The sequence below is a fragment of the Protopterus annectens genome, chromosome 6.part0, assembly GCF_019279795.1.
Source record: "Protopterus annectens isolate FY-2018-M chromosome 6.part0, PAN1.0, whole genome shotgun sequence".
Classification (NCBI taxonomy): domain Eukaryota; kingdom Metazoa; phylum Chordata; order Ceratodontiformes; family Protopteridae; genus Protopterus; species Protopterus annectens.
Window position 1 is genome coordinate 773,396,603 of NC_056737.1, and position 18,180 is coordinate 773,414,782.

At 39.4% G+C, this 18,180-nt stretch overlaps 1 protein-coding gene across 1 annotated transcript in view; it reads left to right on the forward strand.

Moving 5' to 3' along the window:
• The window catches only part of KIAA0586 (KIAA0586 ortholog), a 4,394,667-nt gene that overhangs the window by 3,768,366 nt on the left and 608,121 nt on the right, over positions 1–18,180 (forward strand). Inside the window, exon 25 of the mRNA XM_044074450.1 lies at positions 5,859–5,935. Coding sequence (XP_043930385.1) covers positions 5,859–5,935 — 77 coding nt within the window. The remainder of the gene's footprint in view (positions 1–5,858; positions 5,936–18,180) is intronic.

Sequence of the window (18,180 nt, forward strand, 5' to 3'; positions counted from 1 at the left end):
AGACATAGTGCTACTGCTGGATTGGACAGGGGCCAGAACACATCTTGAGTACCATATGTAGTTCTGCAGGCCCTACAAAAGAATAGGTAGCAGGTTCCTGGAAGAAGTCTAGTAGAAACTGGTTGAGTGGGATGGGAAGGAAATGATACGACCCAGAATTAGAAAAACTAAAGCCATTCTCTTTAGAAACCAGAAGGGACAGTAGTCATGAGACAGGTACATAGGATGCTATCAAGCAGATAGGAAGGGGCCACCCCAAAAAGGAATGCTAGAGGAGAGGGGAGTAAACACAGGCAGATTTAGATAACAAATGCTCCTTCATAAAAATACTTCTTCACAGGGAGGGTTGTGATGCCATAGAATTGACCGTTACGATGTATAATAAACAGAGAATCAGTGGGGGCATTCAAGATGGCATGTGACAGTTGGAGAAGAGATCACAGGGAAGGGAAGGGTAGAGGTGAGGTAAAATACTAAGTGTACTTCAAGAGCGGAAGTCCAGCTGACTCCTAGTGCTGTCATGCACATGTAATGTAATATAATGACCTAAATATTATAACATGTAATGTAATATAATGACCTAAATATTATAACATGTAATGTAATATAATGACCTAAATATTATAACATGTAATGTAATATAATGACCTAAATATTATAACATGTAATGTAATATAATGACCTAAATATTATAACATGTAATGTAATATAATGACCTAAATATTATAACATGTAATGTAATATAAGGACCTAAATATTATAGATAATGCCACTTGGGCATTTTCAGATTTGATTTCCTTTGTTGCAGAATTTGATGACTTAAGCCGCCTGTACTCTTCCAGCTAAGCACAACCTGCTATTTCAATAGGAAGGATAATTTCTTCATCCCATCCTTCTCTATTTATACTTGCACTCTTGATTCTTTGGCTGGTATCTGTGGAGTCATTTGAAGTTTCAGTCTTTGATTCTGAACTGCTACCAGCAGTCACAAAACAGGTTACCTCAGTTACTTGTGTACTGGACTGGAATAGGTTTGCTGTTTGTACTGGAGACTATTTACTGTACCTTTGCTAAATTGTTGTTCTACATATTTCACTCTGTGAAAGAAGCATTAACCGTGTCTTTTCTGAGTTTCATCTGTCAACTTTTTTTTGCTTCCATAAGAAGGATGAAATCTTTTTCTTGGTCTAGTCTGTCTTGGCCATGATATTCATCAAGGGTATTCTCCAGCTGAAGTTTCCCATTTGGAATCCCCTTCCCCCATGGTGGTCCTTACTTTTGCTCAGGAGTAAACATTTCCTCCATCTGAACCCTTGGCCTAATCTAACATGATTTTTTTTTTATCTTGCAAATTCCTTTTCTTAGGAATCATTATACAGCCAGGAGAAATAACATTAAGCTCATTGGTGTGTGCAACCGTTTCTTCAATATGCATAAGGACTAGGTTTTACATAGGAGCACGATAAGATTTTGCCTCAGTAGTGGTTTCTGACCTTCAGTAAAACTGCTCAGTTATTGGTTTACTTCAAAGACTGAACCATGAGTAAGCTCTCTTAAATTATCTGGATGTCAGGAGAAACCTCTGGCATTACTTTGCATGCATTGCACCATTTAAGCAGGCAAAACAGCATTTTCCTTTGCTCGGATAAACAGGATAGATTAGTGGTCAAGCAGACCAAGTATGCTTGATTATTCCTTTATATGGGATTCATTTATTTAGGCAAAAACAAAGATACATTGAAAGCATTCAGTCCACATTCTACCAAAGGTGCAGCAGCTTCTCTTGTTTTAGTGTCTGTGTGAACATATGTTCAGCTTCTACTAGGTCTACATCTTTGCCAAACAGTGCAGCTTAGACATTTTTGCTATGCTAGGGCAGGTTTTGATAAAGCTGCTTTCCCGCTGTCCTTTAACTATGGCTCGAGACTTGTTCATGAAGTAATGGACTGGTTTGTAAATGTAAATTTTTACAAAAACACCAACCGGAACTACAGAACTTCTTGCATAACTTGATCAGCATTTAACACCAAGTAGGTGCCCTTCTCTCAAAAGGATGATGCCTTTCCAAATTGCTGCATTAAAAGCTTCCAATAATTGGTACAGTTGTTTATTATGTGATAAACAGCTGGTTAAGATGTCTTAGAATAGGTGCTTGGTCTTTGCCACACTGAACCCATCTGCAAACCACTGTAAAATCCTTTAACCTTTTCTAAACATCAGTATGTACATTGGTGCACTACATGTCAAAAAAAGTTTGTACTATGTACAGAAACAAACCTCTACAACACAGACACAATTGTACATTAGTTTTACTATAGCTTTACAAATGCACATATTCTTTGACTGTTATCCTTCTACTGATCAACAGTAGTGAATAGGTAATATTTTAAGTGCACAACATTGTTTAGACTTATTTGAACCTCCCTTGAAACAGGCCAAATCTTCTCCATTTGAACACTGTAAGAAGGTCTGGTTACGATAGGTGTTTGTGTAAAAATCCTTCAGTAACAGAGCAAGTTTATTATTAGGGAAAATAAATTACCCGGTAAAGAGTTTTTGCTATGCAAAGAAACTACATGTTTATTATAGAGTAAAAATAATCAAGGCATTAGACTCAAACAATTTGTTCCAAAGTGTCTACCTGGACCTGGCCAAGGTCTTTGATACCATCCCACATTCTGGCATTATTGACAAGATAATCAAACTAAATATAAACCCCATATGTTACCCATTAGGTAGCAAACTGGCTATTTGACAGAACTCAGTCTATTACAGTGGGAGACACAATATCTTTGAAAAGAGCAATTAACAGTGTTGTCCCCAGGGATCATTCCTAGAACCACTCTTGTTTGGTATCTACTTTTCTGATGTTAAGGATGACATCAAGAGCCTGTGGCTGACCGAGTTTGCAGATGACTGCAAAGTTGGAGCTGTCATCAATTCCATATCTGACTTCAGAATTCTTCAGGAGGAACTGACACGCACCAATAAGTGATGCCTGGACCATGACCTAAAACTAAATGCCAAAGATACCGCATTATGTCCTTAGGCAAAACTGGGCACCCACGCACCTACCACATAGGTGATACCCTTTGAAAAATGACTTGGCCATTAGGGACCCGCACACTGTTGTTGACAATGAACTATTCTTTGATCACTATTTGTTCACTACTGTTAGGATATCCTTTTACCTTGCCAGACTAATTGCTAGTGGTATTTCTTCCAGATCTAAGGAACGTATCACTCTCTACTTCTCCCTTTTAGGCCCGTAATAGGCTATAATGGCCCTTCCTATGTATCTAAGCATGTGGTCCAGCTTGGGCGATTACAGCATTTCCTCACTAATATAATCAAAGGCGGGGTTTTCTGTTTTTGTTTCCTACAGTCTCTTGAGAGGTGACCACTGTGTAGCTTACAGAGCTTTGAAGGATTCAGTCCTATATGACTAAAAACATCCTCAACACCCATTCAAGAGATCTTAATGTCCACCAAACCATAAATAGGACCTGCTGATGAGATATATATCTGTCTCAGAGAATACCTTTTTTATGGAATAGATTTCCTTTGGATGAAAATCAAACTAGCTCCTTGGCCCTCTTTAAGTGTAACATGGATGAATAGATCAGCAATGGTAAATACACACCAGTTCTGTTCCCTCAAGATCTCAATGAAAGAGGTTGAAATTAAATATTAGTTAGTCATGTCAGTGAGTACCTACAATTTGGGGTACTGGAGCAACACTACTAGTGGTCGTCTGGATCAGCAGCCTTGACCTATATACCTATAAGGCAGAATCCCAGCACTGTTTTACTTGTAGTGCCCCCTGCTTCTTAGTTGCTAATTTGCTGATGTTGCAAATATCAAGAAAATGACTTTCGTATGTGAGCATGAGCAAAAGAGATATAGAGAGACACTGAGCTGAATACATTAAAATACTGCAGCCTGTACATGTCGCAGTACCTTTCCTTGATTGAGCAAACATCCTTATGTGATGCTGTATGGTCCTGTAACACAAAGACATGCAGTACTGTGAGTGGCTGGCCCTGCAGCTATGCTAAATGCTAATGAGGCATTTCAGGGGGAGAGGCATATGCTAATTAGCCACGTGCTCTCTCTCCCTAGAACCACTTCTAGGAAAGCATCTACGTGGTCGAACCATTTAAGAAGTCACTTAGCCAATAAGATCAGCAGGAATAGCCCCACCACACCAATCACTGAACATGAACATGATAGTGGGGAACCACTAGACAAAAGGGCTTACTTTTAAACTGCCAGAATGGCACCAACAGCAAAATGGAGATCTAGGGGGTGGGTAGATGCACAAGATACCAGGGTTTGCTTTAAGTGCCATTATGGTACCAAAACTATAACCGGGATAAAGGAGGTGGAGAGAAACAAAATACACCCGGGATGATTATTTAAAATGCCCTAATGGCACAAACTTCATAATGGGGATAGGAGGGTAGGGAGGGATACACTAGGCACTGGGGATGGTTCTGTAAAGTGCTGTACTGAGGCCAACTGCAGTATGGGGATTGGAGGGTGGGGGGCTAGACTGTACCACCAAGACTTAGTAGATATGTGCCTTAATGGCATCCAAACTATTACTGGAATGAGGGGTACCATAGGAGGGCAGTTAGGGTAGGGAAGACAGCTATAGTATGGCAGATGCAAGGACTATGGGGTGTCTGTGTGAGTATATGTGTGTGTGTTTGTGTGCGTGCTTGCATGTTTGTGTGTAAAAGTGTGAAAGTTTGTATGTTTGTGTATGTGTCAGAGTGATGGGGAGATGCCTTTGCCTACATGAGGAGCAGATTACTACCGTGACATGTTGATCATCAGGGTAGCAACTGTTATTCAAGAAACTTGAAAGTTAGCTTATAATGAGGTCTTATTTCTTCTCAGTAATGGGCACATCATGGGAGAAGTGCCTTTCCAGTATGAACTAGGAATTTTAATGAATTTTTGGGACTATTTTACCAAGGTTTCATTTCTTCGTCTGTCTTAAACAATCTGTGGGATCATGTCAATAATGTAGACATGAAGGAGTATGAATGGATAATGAGACTTGAAGCAAGCAGAGATCCAGGTTTGAATAAACAAGTTACTTTAAAACCTGTTTTAAAGAATAAGCAAAAGAGAATTAGGAAAAAATGCGAATGGGATGTTCTTCCTATCTCACATAATGTAGTTTCTATACCTTTATGAACTGGGTGTTCACTTTGATGAATTAATGGCTGTGTCGTGTTATTAGTATAAATATTGGTTCTAATTTTTATTTTGTGTAAGACACTGAGGAAGGATGTTTTGATATCCAAAAGCTTTGTCATTTTTATTGCTATTATTTTACTACTTTTGTTTTTAATAAATTAGTCTGGCGTGACGGTTTGGTGAGAATATTTTTTCTTCTGGTGCTGCTTTGGTTGTTTCTCTCCACTTTACCACTTGTTTCCATATTTTTCACTTGACTTTAAACAATCCATACCCTGACAAAATTGTAGGTTAAATTAAATTATTTAGAAATGTGTAATCATTCTTCCCATTTGTGGCTAATTCACTGCAACATTTGCTTAACAGAAATGAGGGATGATGTAGACAGCACAGTACAATTAACAGGTGGATTCTAAGATGGTTATTAGTGTTGTGTCTCTGTTCCACTGTTTCTGCAGGAAGGCATGCACCCTGTCAGCACTTACACATTTATGCTGTGTTCCTAATACACTGCATAAAACTTGTATTATGAAGCAGCCCGTTGATAATATGATAAAATGATTGCTTAATCCGAAAAACTAAAATAATTGTACTCTTTCAGAAACATTGACACCACCTGTTCTGTTTTTTCTACATTTTTATTTCAGCATTGGCAGAAGGAGGGGTACCTCATGTTAACCTTAATACAAGCCTTTCCAGCACTTTGCAGGATGCCCAGGATATGGTAAGTTAATTTTCCCACAAGGAAAATAGTTTTTGTGTAAAGAATAGTAAAGATTTACTGTTTATTGCCAAACATTCCAAGATAATTAATCCTTAATAAAAATAATTTCGGGAACTCTTGAAAAAAGTAATCTGTGTTGATTCTGTAAAATCTATTAAAGCATTTTCCATTTGTTATTGTGTAAAGTCTTCAGCCTTGCCATTTTATGATACTTATTTAACCTTTCACTCTCTTTTCTTTCTCTTTTTATGTATCACACTCAGACATTATGCTGCTCTATCAGTCTTCTTTCTCCTAATTAAATCCACATTACCACTCTGTTTCTTCTAATGGAAACAAGCGTAAGAAGCACAATTAGTTGGTGAACTGGGACATTGCAGGGCCTTCACTAACCGTCATCTGCACTTCAGGGTCTTTACTTTTTTTATGTGTAACTCGCCCTTTCAGTTTCTGCTGACACTGACAATGTGAATCCCTCAAGACTGTTCTTATCTTAGCTTTCTGCTTGGTTAGTGTCTTAGCAGACCTGTGTGAACTCTCCCTTTCAAACAGAAGTTAATTCCAAGGTCATTTGATCCAGACTTTCTAGCCATGGTGCCGGTTGTTGTACCCCCATTTACTGGCAGTATATTTGGACATCTTACCTCTCTATGCAATTAGACCAGCAAAAGAAAAAAAAAACATTCAGGTTTTGATTGCTGTAGTAACACAACTGGAAAAAAAAAATCATGTACTTGAAAGTCAACTTTTATTAAGAAGTATTTTTACGTGATGGTAGGTTTACTATGGCATGCAGTGGTTGGCATACTGTTTAAGTTCAGTAGTAACTGTATAACTGTCCCTCAGAGTTGCTGCAGGAAAATAAAGCTATGAACACTGAACATTTTGGTTGCTGGCCCGACCATTCTACTTTTAAGTTGTAACCTTTATTGGAAAAAATAGTGTGTGTGTGTGTGTGTGTGTGTGTGTGTGTGTGTGTGTGTGTGTGTGTATATATATATATATATATATATATATATATGTGTGTGTATATTATATATATATATATATATATATATATATATATATATATATATACATATATACACACATATATATATATACACACACACACACACACACACACACACACACACACACACACACACACACACAGACAACCCTCTCCTCCTACCACCCAACACCACAACCTGTGAGAGATGCACTTATGTAGACAAACTGGAGGTAAAGCTCTCTCCAACCAAGACTGAACTTGATAGTCAAGGGGAGAAGGTAAACACTTGCACCACACCACATTATCACATAGTCCCACTAAACCTACACCACCAAAATCCACACATAGAAACGCAAAAACATTCGCAGAGACTCTCAATAATAATCTTCTCAACAACAGAGACCTCCAAAGCAGAAACGCAAGCAACCTCCACCCCCCAACACAACCCAAATGACACATAGCCCACAGACTCGGTGTGCCAATAAACCACAGCCCATAAGGCAAAACAATGTACCCAACACACTAGTCATAGGTGACTTTATAGTCAGCCACACTGATGTCCCACTCACCAGGCTAAATAAGGAGAAGGTTACTGTCCGTTGCCTGTCGGGTGCCAAGATCCACCACATAACCCACGCACTCAGGTCACTCCACAACAAGTACAAATATGACTCGGTCATTGTCCATGTTGGTGTGAATGACCTGAGATGTACCTCCCTGGACTACATGAAAAGAGACATGGAAGAGCTCTCCGATCTTGTAACCCAGGCAGGTATGACCGTAGCCCTGAGTAGCATCCTGCCATCGCCCAGAATGATACCGCAGTACAAGGACAAAATGATTGACTTCAACAATTGGCTAAGCTTCTGGTGTCATTCTAAGGGGATCCAATATCTGTCTGGCTGGGATGACATTGTCAACAGACAACGATGCTTTGTCAGAGATGGCCTGCACCTGTCGCCCCTGGGATTCTGGATACTGGGTAAGGGTCTTGCCACCCCTATATTGCCTTTTTTAGGGAAGGTTCAAATGACAAATTCACCAGTGTAACAGGAACAGGCAAACAAAAACTGAGGGTAATGCTACTCAATGCTAGAAGTCTAAATCTCAAAATGCACTCCCTCAAGGCACTCCTTAAAATGGAGAACATTGATATCTGTGTAGTGACTGAGACCTGGTTCAAGGCTCTAGAGAGCACCCCTGCATTACCAGGCTATAACTCGTACCACACTTTTCGGTCATCTAACCTGGACCAGAACACCAAAGGCGGAGGTGTGTCCATATTCATTAAGAATATCCACACCTTCAGGCTAGTTGTGCAGCATAATGCATCCAAGGTTATCCAAGTGCAACTAACTCTGGGCAACACTGCAGTACAAATTGTAGCTTGCTACAGATCCCCCACCATGCCCCACTCCTGTTTTCTTGATATACTGGAAAATATTAGGGTTCAATCAAACACCCAAATAATGGGCAATTTCAAGTACCCCACCATTAACTGGGAAAACTACTCATGTACCAACTGCTTTGCTCAACATTTTCTGGAATTCATAAATTTTAATGCCCTGGATCCACTTATCTACACTCCCACCAGGGGCAACAATATCCTAGACCTAGTCATTACCAGCATGAGTGACTGGTGTTCCACACCTGAAGTTTACTCCTCGTTGTTCAGATCCGACCATAAGCTAATAACCCTAGATATCCGCATCCTGCCCCCCGCCCACCTTTAAGGAAACCACAGTAAAAAATTTCTCCAAAGCCAACTTCATGCTTCTTAAGACAGAAATGGTGAACTTCATGACACCCATGCAGATGGACAATGCAGTTACAACTGCCGAATCCTACACAAATGCACTCTATAAGTACTTACACGAGTGCATGGATCGTGCTATCCCAAACAGAACCAAGATGCTATCCTCCAAAAAAAGGAAGCCAATCTGGTGGTCCCCTGCCATAAACAAACTCTACAACAGAAGGAAGAAACGGTTGCAAAAGAGAGTAAAATCCAATGAGTGGAGGAGCTCCCTGGTCAGCCTCAGTAAGAAGCTGAGATCCCTTATAAGATCCTCCAATGCTAGCTATGAAAACAAAATCACCACTGATTCTAAGGGCAGTCACAAAGCATTCTATAGCTATGTCAAGAATCTCAATGACAACACCCAGATCTGCTCTGAGTTACAGCACAACGGCACGAACATTACAGAACTAACTAATATTGCCAACATCCTGGCAAATAGGTTCAGTGCTAACTTTACCCCCCTCTCACCCCCTAAAGGGCCCATACAGGAAGAATGCAGAGTTCATGTAATCACATCTATGCAGGTAAAAGCTGCACTCTCCAAAACCAAAAACACAGCATCCATGGGACTGGACAATATCCCAGGCTGCATTTTACATGAACTTCAGAATGAACTGGCTCCCCACCTAAGCACCATGTTCAGTCATAGTCTTACGTCAGGCTTTGTGCCCACTGAATGGTGCACAGCAACAGTTATCCCACTCCACAAAGGGGGAGCCACCACTGATCCTGAGAACTATTGCCGTATTAGCCTGACGAGCCTAGCCTGCAAGGCCATGAAACGTATCATCATGGAACTCATAACCAAAGACATTGGTAACCTCCAAACTCTGGACCCCACCCAGTTCAGGTTTGTGAAAGGCAGATCATGCCTTCTGAACCTGCTCGACTTCTTTGAGGCAGTCATCAAAGCTGTAGACGAGGGTAAGGTGGTTCACACAGCCTATCTTGACCTCACCAATGCTTTTGACACCATCCCCCATTCTGGAATTATAGCTGAACTCACTAAACTAGGTTTAAATCCCTATGTCACAAGATGGGTTGGCCACTGGCTCACTGACAGAACCCACACTGCAAAAGTTGCAGACTCCAAATCTGACTTCAAACCCGTGACAAATGGAGTACCACAGGGTTCAATCCTGGGACCTCTCCTGTTTGGTATCTACTTCTCTGAAGCACAGGCTACTACAGAAGGCCTCTGGCTAATGAAGTTCACAGATAACTACAAATTAGGAGCCATAGTCGAGTCCCCAGATGATGTGGACATCCTACAGAAGGGCCTCACAGAGACAGATGCCTGGTGTCAGAGGCATGGCCTCAAGCTGAATGCCAAAAGTGCATTGTCATCCCCTTTGGTAAAAACTCTGTACCCATGAACTACCACATAAACGGCAGTCTACTTAATGCTGAATATGTGATGAGACCTTGGGACCCAGGTGGACAGTAGTCTGTCCTTTGATAATCACATCGCCATAGTAGTCAGGAAATCCTTCTATGTGGCACACCTCATCACAAAAGGGTTCTCATCCAGGAAAAAAGAGCCATTGTTCCCCTCTACTCAACACTCATTAGACCCATTATAGAGTACAACGCCCCTTTTGGAATGTACCTCACAAGACATCTGCAGCAGCTGGAAAGACCACAGAAGCACCTCACAAAGAGAATTACTGGCCTCAAACAGATACCCTACACTGACCATCTCAAAAAACTCCAGCTTTACTCTGTAGCATATCGCCTACTCCGCGGAGATCTCTGCCTAACATATAAAGCTGTGTTAAACCCAGAGCTGTTGGACATGCTACATTTAAAGAAATCCCACTCCCTCCGAGCTACACACTCTAGGGACCTAAACATTGTCAACACAATAAACAGGATGTGCTGGAGGGATAGATTCCTGTTCCAGAGACTTCCTATACTCTGGAACAAGCTACCCATCTATGTCAAGCAAAGTTTGTCATTAGCACTCTTTAAGAAAAATCTTAATGAGTGGATGGGAAATAGGAAATACACCCCGGGATCACTTCTGTGGCTCTGCTCGACAGGGGCACAGGAAATTAACTTTCTTGGGTGGCGTAAGCCAGGGAACCTTGTTCACTAGGCTTACTTAGGCCCTTGGGCTGATAGCCTGGTACCTACCTGTGAACCTACATATATATATATATATATATATATATATATATATATATATATATATATATATATATAAACACACACACACACACACACACACACATAAAATATATATAACATTTTAACCTTATTGAAACGCACCTGCAACATGTGCATTACACTTAATATTATGCCTAATATGTGGAAGAATGCCATTGTAAAACCAAAAAAAAATACCTCTAATCCATCAGACTTTTGGCACATTTCTATTCTCCCTACCCTAGGAAAGCTTCTGGAAAAAATTCTTTATTTGCAACTCACCCAGTACATCAACCAATACCACCTTCTCTCTCAAAAGCAGCATGGCTTTTTGTCTGGTCAGAGTACATCCACAGCTATCTGGACACCTGGAGACAACATTCTTCTAGGACTGGACAAAGCCTAATTATTAGAGCAGTTTTTATTCACCTCACCAGAGCCTTTGATCTTTTTAATCACTCACTTCTCCTACACTGTCTCAATGCAACAGATATTAGTGATTATACACTGCCCTAGTTCAAAAACTGCCTCTTTAACTTCCACTTCTCAGTTCATTTAAATTCATCAACCTCTACATCAGTTCCTCTGCAGAAAGATGTCCCTTAAGAATCTATTCTGGCACCGCTCCTCTTTTCTGTTTACATTAACAGACTTCTTTTTGACTTATCCCCCTGCATTATGCTAATGACATGGTCCTATTCCACTCAAACTTCAGGCTGATTTTCATGCCGTTATTCAGTGGGTCGGTGATAATTAACACTAAACTCCTGTAAAACAAAAACAATGCTTTTTGGCACTAGGAAAAAGTTCATGTCTATCTCCAGGCCTCTAAAAATCCTTGCTAATCTTAATAACACTATTGAAAATGTCACTTCATTGAAATACCTAGGGATTTGGTTTACCCCTTCTTAAATTTCCAACTCCACCTGGACTACACACACCAAAAAATCAACTCTCTCATATTCTAGGCTAATAGGATTTCTCCTTTTCTCTCCAGACCCCATTGAAATACAAATGGTAAAGATATCTTACTGGCTCTGCTAGGATATTTTCTCTGGCTGATTGCTGTATATGTCCACCATTCAGTCTGTTTCAAGTGCCATTTGCACATTCATCACTCGATGCCCAAGAAATAAACACTACAGCAAAACCACTGAAAAAAACTGACTAACTGTGAAACAGCATGTTGACTTTCTACTTGCCTCTCCACAGTGTAAACATTTCACGAATGACACCTTCCTTCCACTAGCTTCCAGACTATTCAGAGATGTACCAACATACAACCTTAGACATCTTAACCACTGATGTTCTGTCCTCCAAACCCCCAAAACTAGGATTTGCTGCACAGACCATGCTTTCTCAGCCCTTGATCCAAAACTGTGAGAATCTCTCCCTTCTTTTCTTAAATATCATTCCTGTTACCCCATTTTCCATTCACAAATAAAAACACATTTCAAGACTCTAAGAAAATGCAACTGCTACCTCTCTGGTCATAAAACGTAAACCTCTTCATTCCCTTGTTCCGTCTACATATCTTGATCTGATTCTATTTTTGACTGTAATCCTTTCAGCATGCCAACTCTGATTTTTTACTCTCTCTACAATGCATGCTTGTGAATTGTTTTTTTTTTTTTTTCACTCACTCTGTATATAATGTCATTTATCTGTTGCCTTTATTCCCTCATGCCAGCTATAATATTCACTCTGTATATAATGTGATGTAACTATTGTGTGACTGTTGTTTTTTTCCCGGTCTGAGACTGAAATGGGTCCAATCAGATCGGTGTTCTATCCGCAGTTAACAAATTCAAAGTAAATAATAAACTGTAACTGTGCTACTGCTGTTATTTAAATGATGGCATGTGTTAGATGTAATCCTGCTGTACATAAAGTGCTAGGTGATTTATTTATACACTGCTCTTTGTAATACTTTAACAAATGGATTTAACATACTTCAGTGTATATTTCCTTTGGGGCGGCCGCAGTGGTGCAGCGGTTAGCGTTGCCACCTCACAGCAAGAGGTTCTCTGGTTCGATCCTCGGCTGGGGTGCCTTCTGTGCGGAGACTGCATGTCCTCCCTGTGGTCGCGTGGGTTTCCTCCCACATCCCAAATACATGCTGTAGGTGGATTGGACACTCTAAATTGGCCCTAGGTGTGAGTGCGTGCGTGCATGTATGTGCCTTCTGTGGAAGGTTGGGTGCCGGGCTGGCAACTTGACACTGTAAAACTCCACTGCCAATCATGAGCGGACAGGTGATTCGCTGTGGCGACCCCTAACTGGGAAAAGCCGAAAGAAGAAGAAGAAGTGTATATTTCCTTTAATAGAGAGCAATATAATTTTGTTCTGCTTCCATATACATAAACTCCTGTTTATCACTGTTGTTAATGGGAAGGCAATGAATGGGCTTGTCTTCCTCATGTACGGAGGTAGTTTGTCTACAGAAGTCAAGCCATTATTTATAACTCCTGTGAGTAGTCTTGGTACTTCAGAGGTTCTTTCTGAATATTGCAGATCTGAATCCTCCTGCCTGCAATTCAAGAAATAAAGAGGTATCACCAACATATCTTCAACAGAATAAATAAAAACAGTGGCTACCATAACTAGTACCACACTAACCACCACAGTAATAAAAATAAAAAGAAACAAAAAACGTAACAGTCAAAAAATACTCTATTCAAGCCTGAAACATTTTGAAAATACACTTTTCATTATTGTTTACAAATGGTAAAAGAAATGTTAGTTGAGATAATTCTGACTAAAGTATAAGGAAATGGCAGTCTAATTTATAAACAAGCAGGCAAGCCAAAGCCCATTTTTAACGATAGTCCAATACTGTAGCAACCTTATATCTGTAATGGCAGCAAGTGAGTAGATAAGTTACTGACTGCATCAAATTCCAGTTTTCTGCACCCTCCACCCATACACTCTTGCCTGGACAACCATTGCCTTTTTCATCAGCTGAAGCAAGAGGCTCTTTTATACTTTTTTGCATGGCCACTTATGAAGTTTTAGGTCAGAGCAAAAATAGAAAAAGGCAAACCTCATTCTGATAGTTTCACACTATATTCTACCATCTAATATATATATATGTCACTAGGAGATCCATCTTACTTCACCTCTTTTGCAAACTCCTAAGATGGAATGGAGGAACTCTTATCTTCCCTAATCTCAAGTCCCTAAAGCTGAAGACTAGGACAATCTCAGATTAGTCCCATAAGGACATCTTTTCTCCTCCGAAATGAAAGAAGTTATATGAGAGTCTAGAAAACCTAACACTAAGAAAATGCAGGTAACCAGAATTTGGCCCCTAAATATGCTACCATTTTTCATGTATTTCATTGGTTCGTCAGGTAGAACCATTTCATTACATCTCAAGGCTACAATTCACTCCTGTCACGGTACACATTTGAGTAATTTCTGCTTCTTTGCCTTTTGATTCTTAAGTTTTATTTAGCTCAGTTGTGAAGTTATTCCATGAAGACATTCTGTAACTCAGGTGACCTACAAAGGTCACACTTCTGCTTTGAGACTTGAACTTTGTGATAGAGAAGCCCACTGTGCCCCCAGACTCTCATGTTAGCTGTGTCAATATCAGTTTTATATGACAGAAGGCCATTTTGTTTGAGTAATGAACAACTTTTTTATGGTTTATTGCTGTATTTTGTACTTCTCAACTGCCCAGATTTTTGTTTCATAATTTTAGTCTGTTCCTGTTTGTCTGGCAAATCACTGAAGATTACAGCCACTAAATAATGAAATTCATTTGAGTTTCAGAATTCATTTCCTTCAGAAAATGCATGCTGACATAAATACTATTACCCTGGTAACTTTAAGTTTGTAAGAGCAGTATTTAAACTCTGCCCCTGTTTATGGGCCTTTGTCCCACCATATTGTAGGCTTTGTCCAGATTTCATGGGCTAAGAGTTTGAGAGGTATTGTCACTCTGAAGTATTTCTCTTGAGTTCAGGAATAAATGAGTTGCTGCACTGTGCTGATGCCAGTGAATGTGGCTGCTTAGCCCTGTTTTCATTCCTAGTTCAACATTTGATATTTTATTTCTTACATTTTTTGTTTTCTTTAGGCTCTGCTTCTTCCTTCTGACTCCTTCCAAACCATCAGCTAGTCCTGCACCATTCTTTTTCTACGTGTTTCAGTTACCCCACATATGTTCTGTAGCCAACCAAGTCCTCCCAAATCCATCAAGTACTTCCATTCTGTCCGCTTTTCCTTTGCCCCCACCCCAATGCCCCCACCCCAATGTCAGTGTGCATAGCTTACGTTTTCCTCCCATTACAGCTATATGTAGTATGTACTACACGTGCAATCTATTTGCAGAGCTGATCATGTTCTCATTTTGCTTATTGCAGCATACTGTATGCTTTATATGAACTGACTACTTAGCTGATCAGATTCTCCGATTGTTATCGCTGTACATTGTGTGATACCTTAAACCTCCTGTAATAGAGGCCCATGGAAGATATACAAATGACCCCTTAAGGACATCAAGTGTGACAGCAATATGGCTTCTGACTGTTCATGACTTTTTCCTTTTTTGTCTGTATGGACACATTCAAGCTAATTAAACCAAACCCCACTAGATGTGAAAATGCATGTTTTGGCCTTCTTAAGACCTCATCAGCACAGAATAAGTGGACTGTTTGGCTGCACTGTTGAAACACAGGGTCTTTATACCCAGCTGATGTCCATGACCATTAAGACGTCTGCAAAATATCCTAACTAACAGCTAAATCAAAGAGTAGAAAGGTCACGCAGAGAAATTAATAAAAACTGCAAGAAAAACCTAGTCCAGCTAGAGTTTTCACTGTTACCTTAAACCTCCTGTAATAGAGGCCCATGGGATGTATGCAGTTGACTCCTTAAGGACATCAAGTGTGTCAGCAATATGGCTTCTGAATGGCCATGATGGACACATTTCAAGCTAATAAATGGGGTTTGGCTGATACTCAGGTTTTAGTTAAAAAAAACATTCTTTTAAACTGTAGCAAACTGTTTGCTACAAATGTAGCAAACAGTTGCTGTAGTTTATACCCTACCTGCATGGAGTGCTGCAGCTCTCAAGTTTTAGTTTAAAAAAATTATTTTTCTTTTACCTTTTAACTATTGCAAATGGCTTGCTACAATTTAGACAACACAGAGTGGTATAGTACTCAGGTTTTAGTGTAAATGCAGTACTGACTTTTAAAAGCCTGTATTACACTAAAGAGTGAACAGGGTGATGGATGGTTGACTGCACCCCTAACATGTGGCCATCTAACTCGCATGCATTTAAATGCTATACATACTGTGTTATTGTGTTGAGCTTTTTTTCCCCTAGACCTATACTGAAAAGCGACCTCAACCCAATCCCATTTAAACAAACATAAATAAGTAAATATATTGAATTGCCTCCCACTAGATTATTAAAGATAAGTTATCACACAAGTGTGAGTCTTGCTGCACACTGAATATATTGAAAATAGTAAAGTTATTTTGCTGTGTATACCCCTGAAACAGGTACTGTAACTTAAACAGATACATGCTTTGTACTGCAGCCATATCTTCAGACTTTATTTTGGTTATTCCATTTGAAAGGGAAGGGGAGTGCCAGCACTTGCTAACTCAATATCCTTTAGATCTAGAGCATCAGGAGTTAAAGGAGGCACCATTCCCTCTTACAAACAGAATAGCAGAAGAACACTGTATATATACGAGTAATCATGTATGTACATCCCAAAACACAAGTATGTAATTCTAAAAGTCACATACTATTGTGAGGATCCTGATGTCAAAAGAATTTAGATGGGAAGTATGCCAGAGTGACTAAGATTACTTCCAGATGAACTTATTGTCTGTGATAGTGTTTAGTTTTAGTTCTAGGAATGTGATGTCAGTGTTTTACCATCTCATACCATTATGTATGCTTAATTACAGACTGAAATGTGAATAGAATCATGCTGTGTAGGTTAGAACAATTTTTTTCTTGATAATTTGAGTACCTGTTTTCCTAGTTATGTTTCCTTAGTTTGTAGTAACTGCTGGCAATATGTGTATGATTTTTTTTTCTTGTTCTGTGTATTAATTTGTTATGTATTTATTTATGGTTTTGTTGACCAGGAAAGTTTGAGTGGATAAAACTCATTTTTTCGAAGGCCCAGGGTGAAAAGCTCTGCAGATAAATTATATATATTACAGAAAAGTAAAAACATATTTACATGTGTTGTAGATTTTACATGAACAGCATACATTTTTTGCATGAAAATAAATGGGGTACATGTACTGAAAACAGTAAAAGAAATATACATGCACTGGATAAGCATCACTAGAGAATGAAATACAAAAATAAATGGTGTATACACCTGTTCAGTGCATGGAAGTAAAGAAATAAAACTGGGGGTATTTTCTTGGATGGTAATACATGCAGATACAGATAATAATTTGATTAACATTAAAGATAAAAAAGTAGATTGATGAATGATAAAAAATGACACACAGTGAAGTGTTAGTGTAAAATGGCTTTAGGATTTGATACATTATTATATCTCAAAGGTCTGATGTCTATATACATGGAATGAATATGTGCTTTATGTTGTATAAAGATATGTTTACTCACAGTGGTCCTGTACTGCATTTTCCTTCTTGTGTAGGAGCTACTGTAGAACTTGAGATCTTTATTTTGTCTGTATGCTACCATGTCTTTGATTTATGGGAATAAGTGCTTGTTGCATGCAGCCAGCAGTTCATTATTTAGTGGTTATGATCCCGATTTCTATTATTTTGGTGCACATGAATGTTTGAACTTGATGTTATGTGGTTTTTATATAGGTTGCATTATTTTGGTGCATACGAGTGACAAATATCTGATCATAGTCTTTTGTGACTGTTTTCTCTGTTAGGTGCGACTTAACTTATGTGCAGTTCTTCTGTTTTTAAGTACTTTATTAATTTATGTTTTTGGACCCGCGGTGGTGGTGCTGTGGTAGCATTGTCGCCTCACAGTAAGACGCTGTCTGGTTCGATTCTCAGCTAGAGCGTCTTCTGCTTGGAGACATGCGTGAATGGGCATACCTTCGTTGAAGTTTGTGCGTCAGGGCTGGTAACCCCGTACGTAAAAGTCAACTACCAATCATTAGCGGACCGGTGTTCCGCTGTGGCGACCCCTAACCGGGAAAAGCCGAAAGACACAAACATTAATTTATGTTTTTGGCTTCCAGTTTATTTGTGGAATGTGTAAATTACAGTAAAGTAAAAAAAAAAATCATGTATTGCTCATGTGTAACTGGTATTTTATTTATTTGATAC